Source organism: Ostrinia furnacalis, unplaced genomic scaffold (assembly GCF_004193835.3).
Source record: "Ostrinia furnacalis isolate ACB-3 unplaced genomic scaffold, ASM419383v2 OfSCF7119, whole genome shotgun sequence".
NCBI classification, from domain to species: Eukaryota; Metazoa; Arthropoda; class Insecta; order Lepidoptera; family Crambidae; genus Ostrinia; species Ostrinia furnacalis.
In genome coordinates this window covers 235,261-249,581 of record NW_021137358.1, presented here as the reverse complement: position 1 = coordinate 249,581, position 14,321 = coordinate 235,261, and the positions used below count along the sequence as shown (strand labels likewise).

General features: G+C 36.5%; 3 protein-coding genes across 3 annotated transcripts; 2 read left to right on the top strand and 1 right to left on the bottom strand.

The window, feature by feature from the left end:
• Window positions 1-505: 505 nt before the first annotated feature.
• On the top strand, window positions 506-2,180 carry LOC114363407 (EF-hand domain-containing family member B). Its single transcript, XM_028319112.1, has one exon. The coding sequence runs from the start codon at window positions 580-582 to the stop codon at window positions 2,170-2,172; it is 1,593 nt and encodes a 530-aa protein (XP_028174913.1). The 5' UTR covers window positions 506-579; the 3' UTR covers window positions 2,173-2,180.
• A 39-nt stretch (window positions 2,181-2,219) lies between these two features.
• Window positions 2,220-11,654, bottom strand: LOC114363442 (uncharacterized). The gene is made up of 5 exons (XM_028319160.1): window positions 11,426-11,654; window positions 8,925-9,120; window positions 7,114-7,295; window positions 4,567-4,867; window positions 2,220-2,469 (listed from the first exon to the last, which is right to left on the bottom strand). The coding sequence occupies exons 2-5, from the start codon at window positions 9,106-9,108 to the stop codon at window positions 2,288-2,290; spliced, it is 849 nt and encodes a 282-aa protein (XP_028174961.1). The 5' UTR covers window positions 9,109-9,120; window positions 11,426-11,654; the 3' UTR covers window positions 2,220-2,287.
• LOC114363408 (EF-hand domain-containing family member B-like) lies at window positions 2,472-4,555 on the top strand. Its single transcript, XM_028319113.1, has one exon. It carries the CDS (start codon window positions 2,881-2,883, stop codon window positions 4,447-4,449), a length of 1,569 nt encoding a protein of 522 aa, XP_028174914.1. The 5' UTR covers window positions 2,472-2,880; the 3' UTR covers window positions 4,450-4,555.
• Window positions 11,655-14,321: the final 2,667 nt, after the last annotated feature.

The following is a 14,321-nucleotide window of genomic DNA, read 5'->3' as shown; positions in this document are numbered from 1 at the left end:
ATTACCATCACAAGGAGCCGTGGGTGCAATTCTAATGTGTGCATTACTGGTTTAACTACATGTAATCTGTCTAGTTGATTCATAGCGTTTCCTGACGATACTGGATTTCAATGCTGAGCACAAGCAAAGATACATTTGTCAATCGTTACCTTAGAAATGAACAAAGACATTATTTATTGGTGAGTCCATTTGTGCTTAACACTTTCGAGACATCTGGTAGGTGAACTTTGATCGATACTTTTCTACTTTAAGCCCTTGGGACTTGCATCTGTTAAGTTACATAGCGGTGGCTTATGTAATTTTACTTAACATAAGTACAAATAACCTACTCTTGAAAAGCCTGAATTAAAGCTGTGATATCAAAGTCAATAACACCCTGTATAGTATAGTTAAATAGACTCATAGTAAAATCTCGACTGAAACCTTTTTAGTCTTACCTATTTCGTTTATTTACATTGATTACAGCTGTCATTAACGTCACTTTTCACTTACTATGTCATTGCAATTGCAATAAAATCTTTGATGTTTTACTTTAATTTTTGAAACTATTATAAAAAACATTTATCAAACTAAACAACCATGCCTGTGGATTGCCAAAGGTCGACATCTGGTGGGAAGGGGAATTTCGGGATGTTCATAGAAAGAGACAAAAACATCTGTGCTGCTGGTCTACCTACTGCTCAACCTGACGATAAGGTATCAGATTCCTTAGAGCACTACCTTCTCAAAGATGAAGTGGACGCTCTCATTCATGACTCCATCATCCCGCCAAAACCACCCAGACCACTTCCACCCTTGCGTAAACCAATACCCCACGATACAAGATTTGCGGGTCCCTTCTGTGATATGGCAAAACTTATTAACCCTCGTAACAAAACTAAATTCGAAACCCTCGTCGAAGACTTCAAAGAGACCGCCTATAAATCTTACTGGAAAGCGCCACTTGGACAAGTTCAAGATCCTGCTCCGATGTTGCCAGAAGGATTTGACAAACAAGGAACTACATTTGGAAAGAAAACGCCTTTCCATGGACGTCTCTACGATATTGTTATGCCCAGAGAACCATACCCTGATAAGACGCCTGAATCGAAGAAAGCTGGTGTTCAATACAAATATAAATATTGTGAGCCTGCTTATAATGGTGACTTAACTTACGGCCATAGAACTTACGTAGATAAACGAGGAACTTATGCAAGGTGCTGTGTCACTGACGATAGAGTGAAGTTGGGCACAGGTGGCCGGACTATAATTAATACTGTACAAGCTAATTTCCAAGATGCAAAACAGCCTAGAATCGGCACTGTTTTGGCTCCAAATGACAACATCCTAAATGTACCAAAAGGTTACTCGTTTGGCATACTAAAACCACCCGATAATCTTCCAGAGTGCCTTACATTTTGTCAATTAAATTCAGGAAGAGAGTTTTTCAAAAAATGTCTAAAGCATCTCAACTCGTTGAGAAAATGTTTATCTAAACGTTTTTTGCCGACATTCTTCCGCACGTTTTATTTGAATCTTAAGTACTTTGATCAAGAGAAATCTGGGTGGCTGCCAAAACAAGTTGTATACGACTATTGTGGAACAAAGCTTATACGGTTTGACCCTGCTTTGATAGAGCCTTTGTTGGACATGTGGAGAGCGTTTGATAATTCTACAAATAGAATAGAGTACAAGACTTTCGTTCATGTCCTTAATTACAGAGAACCTTCGCCGGAGATTCCAAAAATACCTGACTTGCCTGCTGATTGTTTAGATTTTAGAACGACTTATACGGAAATGGTAAAGCCAGGGAAGCCACCGGACCTAACCCCTATGGCCGGGCTACCCTCAGGGCGGTATTTTGATTTGGACTTTCCTATATCGCCTGAACGTTGTTGCAGAGCCGACAGAACTTGTTTACCACATGAATCAGATATGAAATCTTGCTTAAGCCCTAGTGTACTGACATTGCTTCATGTGAATCATCGAGATATGTATGCTAAACGTGAACCAGACGTAGTGCGCAGAGTTTTTGAAGCAGCTGGTGAAAAGTTTACAGATGAAGGTTTTAACGCTATTTGGGAAGAAGCAAAAAAACACCATTCTCAAGGTTGGGTTTGTTTCGAAACATTTCGTCGAACTTTGGAAGCTAATCCTAATCGAGGAGAGGCTAAAAATGATGAGAGTTCATAGTTTTTAACAATGTTGTATATTTTTCTAAATATATTAGTTTAAATAAAAATATATATCACAAATACTGTAACAAATTGTTTCCATGACCTTATTATTAAAAATATTTTGATATAATTTAAGGCTTGAGGTAGTCTTGGAAAGCCTCCTGGTATTTGCCTTCGGGGTCGTAGTGGGCGACGAGCTCCTTCCACAGGTCTGGCCGCTTTGCTTTCACTTCTTTGGCCAATTGTTTCCCTATTTGCTTTTGTTTGTCTGTGCATTTGGCGCACCTGGTAGCCAAAGCTTCGGGAAGTTTATCTGAAAATTATGGAATACATATTTAATAACTTACAAATAACAATTTCTTAGGAGAGCTACTGTAACATGTATTATGGAAGCAAGATATTGAGTATTGAGAGGAAACACGTTAGATTTTAACACATAAACTATTAAGTACACATTTAGCTGCATCAAGTTGCATTGCTAGATTGTTGCTAGATTAATCCTTCAAGTTCCGCGAATCCAGATATAATACAATAGAAATGCTTGGGGGCTGAGAGGTTAACATAATTTGAAACTGTTTGTGTCTATGACTCCGGTCAATAAAAAAGAATATTCTTTCATAAACGTCTTAGTTTGTTGTCAACTTAACTGTCATAATACGACTTAAAAACCATCAAGCTCCAAAACGTGATAGGGACGATAGAAATTATTAAATAATTAAGCATTATGTCTAAACTATGTGGGACAAGTGGTGGGAAAGGGAACTTGGGGATGTTCAGAGAGAGAGACCCAAAAGTTTGCGCTGCCGGGATTCCTAGCTCTCAAGCCACTAATCGTGTAGCAGATTCTCTTCAGCATTACTTACTTCAAGAGGAAGTAGAAGCACTTATTAGAGACTCGATTCAACCACCGCCTAAACCACAAAAGCTGCCACCGCTACGGCATCCACCAAAACCTGATATGAGAAACTCTGGGCCATTCAACCAAGTCAGAGACATCATTAACCCTCCCATCAAAACTAAATTTCAAACACTAGTACATGATTTTAAAGAATCAGTGTATACCTCGTACTGGAAGAAGGTCGTTGGAAAAGTACCCGATCCAGTACCTACTTTGCCACAAGGTTTTGATGTTTTATCTACACTTGGGAAAAAACTGCCAGACTGTGGACGCCTGTATGATATTGTAATGCCAAAAGATCCAGTACCTGACAAAACACCGGCTTCAAAACAACCTGGTTACCAAACTAATCGTAATTATTGCTCGACAACTTTCAATCCTAACAAAGTATTTGGTATGAGAGCTAATGTAGACCCACGAGGAAAATTTGCCAAGTGTTGTCTTACGTATGACAACATTATAGATGGCACGAATTTGAAGAAACCAATTAATACATATTTGGCTAACTTTCAAGATGGGAAACGTGTGGAGCTAGGAAGAGCATCAGCGCCAAACGATAATATATCTTGCGTGCCAGATGGGTATGCGTTTGGTAAACTTAAACCACCCAGTAGAGTGGTCGACTGCCTAACCACTTGTGAACTGAACCCCAACAGGGAGCTTTTCAAAAAGTGCTTGGGACATCTCAATACTCTACGGAAATTCATGTCTAAAAGATACGAAAGCACATTCTTCCGCCAGCTATATTTAAGTTTGAGATATTATGATAAGGAGAAAACTGGATGGTTACCGAAAGAACTGATTTATGAATACTGTAATCGTAAATTCATTCGATTCAATTCATCCCTAATTGAACCATTGTTATCATTGTGGGAGGCATTTGATGGAGCACAAATTAAGTATGAAACTTTTGTGACTATGCTCAACTTCACGCAATCTAGTCCAGAATTTCCCAAAATTCCTGATATTCCTGATGAGTGTATTGATTTTCGTACAACCTATACTGAAATGGTAAAGCCAGGACAAGATTCTGGAACAAAACGTATGGCAGGACTGCCATCGGGGAGATATTTTGACATGGATTATCCTGTGACACCTCTAGGTTGTTGCAAAGCAGATAGAGTTTATTTACCACATGAGTCAGATGCAAAATCGTGTTTATGTCCCAGTTTGTTTACACTTCTGAACGTGAGTCATCGCGATATGTATGCCAAGCGTGAGCCAGATTTAATAAGGAAAATTTTTGAAGGGGCAGGTGAACAATTTGATGATGAAAAGTTTAACACTATTTGGGATAACGCTAAGAAATACCACACTGAAGGATGGGTCTGTATTGAAACATTTCGTCGCAGTATGGAAGAGTTAGAAAGCGCAGAAAAAGAAAAGAAAGCTTAAGGTTCTTTAAAGTGTGTTAATATTTAGAAAATTTTAGAGATAAGTTTTACATAATGTTATGTTATTGTTAGAGCTTTTAGAGTAAAGTACTTTAAGTTTACAAATATTTTTACTTACCCTTGACTTTCTTTACTTCAGGAGTGCAGGGTCCCTTGTCCAGTAAGCATTTGGTGTATGAATTCAGTAGCCTTTCGTTGTTCAACACCTCTGATATATCGAAGTTGTCATCGATAGAGTCATATTTTTCTTGCGCTACAACCGCAGCGGCCAGACACAGGGAAATAATAACAAGTTTCATTTTAGAAGTTTTTTTTACACTTTTAGACCGTCCTTGTTGATTGTTGTGAGCAGTATGATTTTCTTGATCCAGAGTGACAATATTTATATGATGTGGCCAAGGTTTGAATGTTTCTCGGAAATAAATATTATGTTACAAATATGTCAGTGAACATTATCGTCTTGTGGTAATTATGCACTTGATTGTCGTCTATTCAAGGGATATCATGCATATTTATCGGCGATTATAATCAATTGACCGCTACTGACGTAAACGATGGGTTAAATGTTTATGGAATGGATAGTTCAATGAAACTCAGCAACAATATTTTAATTTATTTTATTGTTTTAGTTCTACAGGGTGTTTGGCGCATCGTGTGCCAAAATGATTTGGCGGATAGAATGGGTCATTTCCTATATTTTCAGCCCCCATAACACGTTCCATGCCAGGCGGCTACTTTTAAATTAATTTTTTTAGTAATTTCACCAAAATACCCAAATCGCATCATTTAATTTCGATTAAAAAAAAAACTACTAGGCGCAGCCCTAAAGTAAATATTTTGTTTTGACGTGCATTAATGTAGGGTTGCATCAAATCTAAATTTACTGGCAAATATCATCTAGTTTTTTTAAAATTCAGCTTTGAAGTTTTCAGAAAAGTTAAAAACGGACTGAACATTTAAGTTTACATGGGTATAATTTTTTTTTTAAAAGAGATAGCGATCTTCGGATTTTATCAAAACTTCTCTAGTCTATCCTCATTCAAACGGTATACTAATCTTGTTTAAATAATAACAACAACTTCACAAATTCCTTAAATTAGTGCATTGACTCTACTCGGACTGATTTGCGAAATTTGTGTTTATAGCCCCTTTATGTGTGAATAGCACGTTTAACACCTACAGGTAAAAAATATTTATCTTATGCAATGTAAAAACCTTTTCCCAATCGTTTTTCAATGTGGATTTCTTGAATTTAAAGACGAAAATAATTATTTTGATCGTTTATTAATTATTACAAATTTTGTTCAAAATGGCCTCGGCAACGTATACACTCACGACATCTTCTTCTAATTTTCTCTTTTTATTACTACAAAGGCGTTTTCTACTCGTGGATTGGAAGAGATGGCCCTATACAGTGGCCTACACGTTCCCCAGACCTAACTCCGTTCGATTTTTACGTCTGGGGACAAGCTAAAGAACTGGTGTACGTAACGGATTCAAACAATAGAAAAACTACAACGAATAGAAAACGCCTTATTAGTAATAAAAAGAGAAATGTGGCTGCATACGACAACAGTCGAAATTAGAAGAAGATGTCTTGAGTGTATACGTTGCCGAGGCGGACATTTTGAACAAAATTTGTAATAATTAATAAACGATCAAAATAATTATTTTCGTCTTTAATTTCAAGAAATCCACATTGAAAAACGATAGATAAAAGGTTTTTACATTGCATAAGATAAATAATTTTTACCTGTTAGGTGTTCTACGTGCTATTCACACAAAAAGGAGCTATAAACACAAATTTCGCAAATCAGTCCGAGTAGAGTCAATGCACTAATTTAAAGAATTTGTGAAGTTGTTGTTATTATTTAAACAAGATTAGTATACCGTTTGAATGAGGATAGACTAGAGAAGTTTTGATAAAATCTGAAGATCGCTATCTCTTTTAAAAAAAAAATTATACCCTTGTAAACTTAAATGTTCAGTCCATTTTTAACTTTTCGGAAAACTTCAAAGCTGAATTTTAAAAAAACTAGATGATATTTGCCAATAAATTTAGATTTGATGCAACCCTACATTAATGCACGTCAAAACAAAATATTTACTTTAGGGCTGCGCTTAGTAGTTTTTTTTTAAATCGAAATTAAATGATGCGATTTGGGTATTTTGGTGAAATTACTAAAAAAAATAATTTAAAAGTAGCCGCCTGGTATGGAACGTGTTATGGGGGCTGAAAATATAGGAAATGACCCATTCTATCCGCCAAATCATTTTGGCACACGATGCGCCAAACACCCTGTATATTAAGAATAATTTACTTAAATTAAAATTAAAATGTAAATGCAATTAAGTCATGAAGTGAGAACAGTGGGCGTTTGTCGACGTTGATATGGATCAGCATCAGTGCTATCAAATTAGAAATGACGTTGATAATGGAAAATATGGATCACCATCAGTGGCATCAAATTAGAAATTGTATTTTAATGCCCTCTTTGTGAGTTTAATCAAACTATTCATCATCCTTGTAAAGCCAAAGGTTTTTAACATTGTGTCATTGCTACAACCCCAAGAATTGAAGATACTTCTCTAAAGGTTCTACTGTGACAAATCACCACTGTTCATTTGAGTACTTTCATCATCATTAGTCTTTTGTTTCCTAAACGCCAGTCACTAAGAAGTTATACAGGGCCTCTCTGTTCAGTCTCTCGGGGTCATACTTGTCGAGCAGTTCCAGGAAGCGAGGTTCGCTCTTGGCTCTGATGCCGAGGAGCAGCTTGCGCACCACCAGCTTCTGCTTGGGCGAGCATCTTGAGCAGGCTGAAGTCAATGTCTCGGGTAGGACACCTGGAATGTGTAGGAAAATTTGATATTACACTATGTTCAATAGTATTATGTCGCTTCAATTGCTTGAATCATAGGTTGACTAGGATAAAGGGTTCTACGGTATAAACATCTAAGTTTGTATAAATAAGTATAAATTACAGTCGAGTTCATTAATATATTAGTAATGCCAATGTCTCAAAATATATATTTTAAAGATCGTATAATTATTTCAATACAAACTCACGCCCGTATTCACAAACATTAGTATGAGGTCGTGCGCGTGGACGCACAGGGTGACACACGAACCAATAGGTATGTTTCCTGGGTCAAAAAGCAAGAGTTTTAATTAGTCCGTCAGTTAACTTATCAAAAAATACTCTACACGTATTTTTCACTTTTTCAAACTAATGAAAATTTAAAGAGATAAAGCGCGCCAAAGTTCATAAGAAGAGGCCCGTGACGTCAATGCTTGCATAAAAGTGCCGCACGTTGTGACGTCGTGCGGAACTTCAACGCACCATAACTATGTAATTATTTGTTAGATTGACAAATAAAAATATATGTGTCCAATATTTTTTGATATTAAACATGACGGACTAAAAAAATTTTTTTAGGAAACTAGCCTATTACAGAGCTCTATTCAACGCTGTGCGTTCGATTTGCTGCTTCACTTAAGCAAGTATCGTTTGTGAATACGTGCGTTAAACATCAATAAAATGTAATCATTTAAACTGTTCATAAATATGTTGCGGTAGCTCAGTATATTGACTATGCTTCTGCGCTAGAATATTTTGAAAACAATGGCACTGTCAATATATTAATGAACTCGACTGTACTTACCTATCTAAATAGGTATTTATATTTATTAAGATATTAAAATACCTAATTTAAGGATGAGCAAATTGTTGTTGTTTCGGTAGAAAATATTTTTTGTTTATTTTGTATTCATCAAACTTAAAGTGGTGATAATATTCCATGCGATAAATATTATGTATTTTTGATCAGACTTTAGACTTTTAAGTCTAAAGGAGAGTAGAGTGTAGATAAATTGCATACGACTTTTAGCATAATAAAGGTCGTTAAATAATCAAATTAGTATAATTAGCAAATGAAAAGCATGTGATGATGACGCTTATCAATCCAAAAATATCGCTCAATGTTTCTGAAATCGAAAATCGACGTTCTATCATTCTGTATTTAGGTTTACGAGTGTGACTGATCATACAAAACTTCGCACTCACGTGCACCAGTCGTTCGAAAACCTTCGACAGGGTGGGCTGTTTTATAGGGCGGTGATTTTCTACGATTTTTTGTGTCCTCCTTTATGGACAGAAACAATCCTAGCGGCAAAGTTCTCGAGTGGCGTGGCGACCACGGGCTGGAAGACATAGCGTAGGCAGGCCTCCTACTAGGTGGACCGACGATTTGGTAAAGGTCACGGGAAGAACCTGGATGCGGGCAGCGCGGGACCGTTCATTGTGAAAAGCCTTGGGGGAGGTCTGTGTCCAGCAGTGGACGTCCTTTGGCTGAAACGACGACGACGACAACGACGGCGACAATCCTAGCACATTTTCAAACCTCAGGAAATGCTTCATCTTTCTATCATTCTGATTTAGTGACTGATGATATATTACAAAATATTTCACTCACGTTTAAAGTTCTTCCCGTCTTTAGTACACGGTCCTTTGTCCATCACACACTTGTAGTAGGCAAGCAGGATCCTCTCATTCTGGATGATGGAGTCGGCATTGAAGTTGTCGTACCGATTGTAGTGCTGTGCTGAGGTGCATGCCACCACCGCCAGCGCGAGAACGCACAGTAACCAGCTCCTCATGATTGTGTTGACCTGAAATTATAAAAAAAATCTTTTAAAATCTTGACTTTGAACTTTCTGGACTACTTCAGAGCTATAATAAAAATCATATTGCATTTCCCTAAAGTTGATTGGAAACCAGAGCTTTGTATCGTAACCAATTACAATTGGGGACTTTTTCGCCTTTATACCTAGCATAGTGACGCTCGAAGACGTTTTCGTCATTTTATATAACCAGTTGCAAATTGAGAAGTTTGTCCAAAGATCGCTGATAAGGAATGTTATTTTCCATCATGATAGTAACTACGGATACGGACTACGAAGTAGGCGCTAGATGCAGGCCGCCACCAACCGGCCACTGTGGAAATCATTGGGGGAGGCCTATTTTCAGAAGTTGATGTCATATGGCTGAAATGATGATGATGACGATGAGTAACTACGCACACGTAACTACACAAAAAAAAATACAACTCGGCCCGGAGTCAGGAACTCTTGAAATAAAGAGGTCTATTAACTATAGTAATCTTTATCTAAACGCTGTCGTGCATGATCAGTTGATTTTGATTCTTGATGATTGTTAATAGGCACATTAGTTTAAAAGTAGGTCTAAGCTTTAAGCTTCACATTGCCTACCACATACAAAGATGAGAAGTAGTCGTCGCTACTTCCCAGCTGTATTGTCTGTTAACATGCTCTTTCAATGTATAAAAACAACCTGAATAACACGTTGATTTGTTGCTGACTAGTGTGGGAAATGGAAAGGTGATTATTATATTGGTAAAAGTCATTGTATAAATACAAGAAGGACTAATAGTAATCCCACCTCTTGCCCAGCTACGAAAGTTCAACCAGTAAAGATCAATATTTATTCCAGGAGATTTTTCAGACAGAAACTTTTGAAGCTTCCAGGTCACAGTCATAGTGCTCTACTCCATTAGGTACATAGTAATTCAGCACTAGCTATAATCTAGTGTAAATAAATAAGAGAGCTGTCACTACAGCTTGCGTTTTCGCAATCAAAATAAATGTATTAATAAACTCCCAACAAAATTAATCAAATGATAGGACGAGTTCTTGTTCTAAAGGCTAACAATGTGTAAATACCTATGCTTCAATTTGTTTAGTGCTTATTCAAAAAGCTAGAAGGAAAGTTACGAAGTTTGGAGAAATCGTTTGGAGACGCTGCATGAATTTAAATTCTTACAATTAAATAAAAGTTGTAGAAAAGAAAGAACCCATTCTTTTAGCCTTACGACCAATAGATAGGTTTCCCGATTGCTAAATATTATTTTATAACTAGTTTCTACTTCTGTCCCATATTATGTTTTTAAGCATTCATCTCGTAGACTATGTAAACAACTTTAACCTACTTCTATGAACACTTTTCTTTTCGCGATTTTTTTTTGTTAACACGTTTGCACTCTCAAATATTTTAGAAATCAGACTTGATGCAAATAATCAGTTATCGAATATTATTATTATTAACAAAATTGTGAAAATAAATACTTATTACCTACTCAACTGCTGAAGTTTCACAATTAGGTAATGAACTAAATGAACGTAAATTAGTTATATTAATATTGACAGCTTTATCCGGGGTCGTATTTTTGAACCATTAGATCAAATTCGTACACGAAATTGAAAAAATCGTAGACTCGTATGAGAAGACATCATTGTAGGAAAACAATTAAGCGACTCGTCCTGACAGTAGGATTTGGACCTTGCACGGACCTACAGAATACAAGAGGGCAAGGTTTATTTTGTGTATCAAAAAATAATTTAATTAATTTGAAACAGGTTTACGCGATTCAAAAATATTTGATGGAGTAGCGAGTTTTCTTTGAATGTTTTGAGTAAGAAAACTTTTTTGGTGTAAGTAGTCCCTAATAGTTCATAGTAAAATAACATTCGTTTTAGATTATTTTCGCGATAATGCAATCACAACGTCTCATAATGAGGCACAAACATGTTCAATACCTGGATTGAATCTTCTACCCGTACAGTTTTTTGCTTGTATTGTATATGTTTCGAAAGTACTGAACCGATTTGGAAAATTATTTTGCCATTAGAACTCTACATTATTCCTGATGAACATAGGCTATAGAATATGGATAGATTAAGACATTCTGTGTCAAACAGAAATCAACGCGGACGAAGCCGCAGGCAAAAACTAGTGTTTATTTGGAAATTTTGATGTAACTGTGAATTGGGGATAAATATTCTACGAAAAAAAAAATACAATTAAAACCGCGCACAAGGTGTCCTATTTCAAACATCTTCGACATTTATCTAACGCTCGCGCCGAATTGAACACTTTCTAAAAACAAAAGCTACTCACCAAAAGAAAGTCGATGCTGCCTTCAACCACCGCTCTGCGCGTGCGACTGGTCTCGAACGAGTGAGGTCGACGTAACGGGACAAAGAAAGTAATATACTTTTACATTCAATTGTACGTGTTTACGAGTGCACAGATTGAAAGGACCCTACTTTGGACTCCTCCGGTTGTTACGAATATAATAGGTTTTAAAACAGTTGTTTTAAAGTCGTAAATTGTCGATTGTGTTTTGTTTTGATGGTGTAGGAGACAGGTAAGAGTATGAAAGCATAATTCATTTAAGATTAATCAGTTATGATTTTCTGTAACTTGGAAGAAATTTTAAAGCTACACTTCGAATGAAACCTAACCAGAAAATAAATTAGTCCAGAAGGAAAGTTTTGTTACAAAGAACTGCACTGAAATTTAACAGAGGATAATTAGGTATGTTGAAGGAGTTCGATAGTGTACTAGTCTAGTGTTATAACTATCGACGTCTTTATACAAAAAAAAAGTATGTTAGATCCGCAATATTATTACGTTTCAAGCTAGCGAACGCCTGCAACGTTGCGTGCATTAAAAATATTCCAAATTTTTTCTCCACCAGAGGGGATCTTTTTTTCCAAATTATGCATAATCTTGTATTTTTTAATTAAAGTAGAATATAAAATACTTACTCTAACAACGGACTAAAATACCTGAAATTCGTCCTGAAAAAGATTAAATATAAAAACATATCCAATTTTACACATGTTAAGAAATTAATTACCTAGTCAAATGTTCAAATGTCTTTCTTTCAAATGATCCTGCAATTTGATTCGTATAGGTACTTACCGCATTTCGTCTTTGTATATGCGGATAAGGATATAATTTGAACTTTCATATTAATATTTGTAAGCTCAGTTCTAAGAGCTACTATTAGATAACATAGACGTAATCGACATCGAATAAGAAAGAAGGTAATTAATAATTCCCCACTGACGAATCTGTATATTAGATTGATCTGGCCGAAAACAGGTTACAAAACAAAAAAAGCATAAGCCCAGCGATTCCATAACTAGGTAGGCTTACAATGAGTGCTTTGAAAAAGCTGTACGCAAAAGTTGTGCTTTGGACTCAATGAAAAAAGTTATCCTAGGCGCAGACCATCGATATTTCGTCGGCCGATAGTTTAGTCGGGCAGTTGATCAGTATGAGCATGTATGGAAATGCGCACATTACACCGATTTGATTTGGCCGATTCTTCATACAAATTAAAATCGGGCCCAACTATCGACCAACTAAAAATCGGTGGTCTGCGCCTAGTTTTACTGTGATAGCGTAATTTATTAACTTTGTATTAAGAATTTTTGTATCACGGAACATACGTAGGTGATAGTCCTAGTGATGCTCTACCTCTGGGGAACCCAGAGCTTGACACTATTTTTAGGGACACCAATGTATATCTGCCATAACATGATTTTATTATTATCATGCCGATGCGCCTGATGTCTTAACACCGTTAACTAAGTATTTTTACTTCGTCCGATGCATAATTTAAGTGTCTCAGGACGATGTGAACATAAATACCCCAGAAACAGGATAAACAGGTAGGCCCAAGGAAGTAAAAGAACAGGTTTAGAGTCAGTAACCCCTAAATTGTAAGCCACCCGCGAAGAATTGGTCATTTTGAGAATTAGTTCTTTTCGTCAGTTTATAGAGACTTATTAATATTTGTAGCATCTATAATTAGCTGGTTATTTTGGTTTTTGTGTATCGGTGAGTTCGAACATGTTGTGGTTTTTGCAGTAAAAACAAAACAATAACGTAAACTTTAATGAGTTACGTCAGTGAAGAGATAGCGTTTTTGTCTAGTTATCCTCAATTAACGAGTGTAATACTAGCTTCCAACTGCGGTTTCACCCGTGTGTGTTATACATACTTTTACTAGGCCTTAGTGTTTGATAGAACTATTGGAAGCTAATTATATGCAAACAGGTATTTTCACAGTAAAATATTAATTTAAGGCTTGGTATTTCTGCTAAAGTAGGTATTTCGCGCTGTCAAAATCTGCGCGCGCAATTGTTCGCCGAAAACAGCGCGCCAAAGAGCTCCCGCCACAATTTTCAGCTACACAGTATAGGAATACGCAGTTGGTTAGGTTAGGTTGACTTCCTTCCGTTCAAGCGTCACACTCACAGCACTTTCTAATACAAATTATATCCAAGTGATACAAATTAAAATAACTTTCAGAATTTTTGGGAATATATTTTAGAATCGAATAAATTAATATAAAATATAACTGTCAAAGTAAACACGGTTCAAAGAGGCGTGGCGTCACCCGACCTTTCGGAAGTTCCGCGTCGGCCAAAATAATTTCAAGATTACGTCACCCGACCTATGGGAAGGTCATCGGGAGCTTGAGCGATTGGAAAAACATTTTATGATCAGTTACTTGTAGTAGCGATTATTTAGAGCTTGGATAATAAATTATAATTGTTGCAATTCACGAAACTTTGCATGTGATTAATTACATTAATCAGTACACGCATCAATTTTGTTCTAATAAATATCATACTAAAATTGCATACATATTTGTTTGTATTGATCTGGGTGTTTTCTTTCCATAATTTATGTATAACGTATGTATCGAAAATCACTATGAGCATCACACGCGGTTATCTGCCGCAGGCACCCGCTCTGAGCACTCATGGGAGTTTATGGAGAGGTCGCTAGAGTTTGACTTTGAGCTTTGTTTATAGTCATTATGAAACAGCACTGTCTTGAATTCGAAAGGGTAATTTGACGGTGTTAGGGGAATTCTAGGAATAAATGCAGAGCCTCCTCATTAAGATTGAGACATTTCAATTTGAGATTTCACTAGACATTGATTACAATCTGACATGGAGTTTTCTAATACTTTTGACATACCAAGTACAAT

Excerpts from the sequence above, each read along its gene's own strand:
- LOC114363407 (XM_028319112.1), top strand. The coding sequence starts at position 580 with ATGCCTGTGGATTGCCAAAGGTCGACATCTGGTGGGAAGGGGAATTTC.
- LOC114363442 (XM_028319160.1), bottom strand. The coding sequence starts at position 9,108 with ATGAGGAGCTGGTTACTGTGCGTTCTCGCGCTGGCGGTGGTGGCATGC. Across the intron at positions 7,296-8,924 it reads AGACGGGAAGAACTTTAAAC|GTGTCCTACCCGAGACATTG; the intron begins GTGAGTGAAATA and ends TACACATTCCAG. Across the intron at positions 4,868-7,113 it reads ATAACTTCTTAGTGACTGGC|TTCCGAGAAACATTCAAACC; the intron begins GTTTAGGAAACA and ends CATAATATTTAT.
- LOC114363408 (XM_028319113.1), top strand. The coding sequence starts at position 2,881 with ATGTCTAAACTATGTGGGACAAGTGGTGGGAAAGGGAACTTGGGGATG.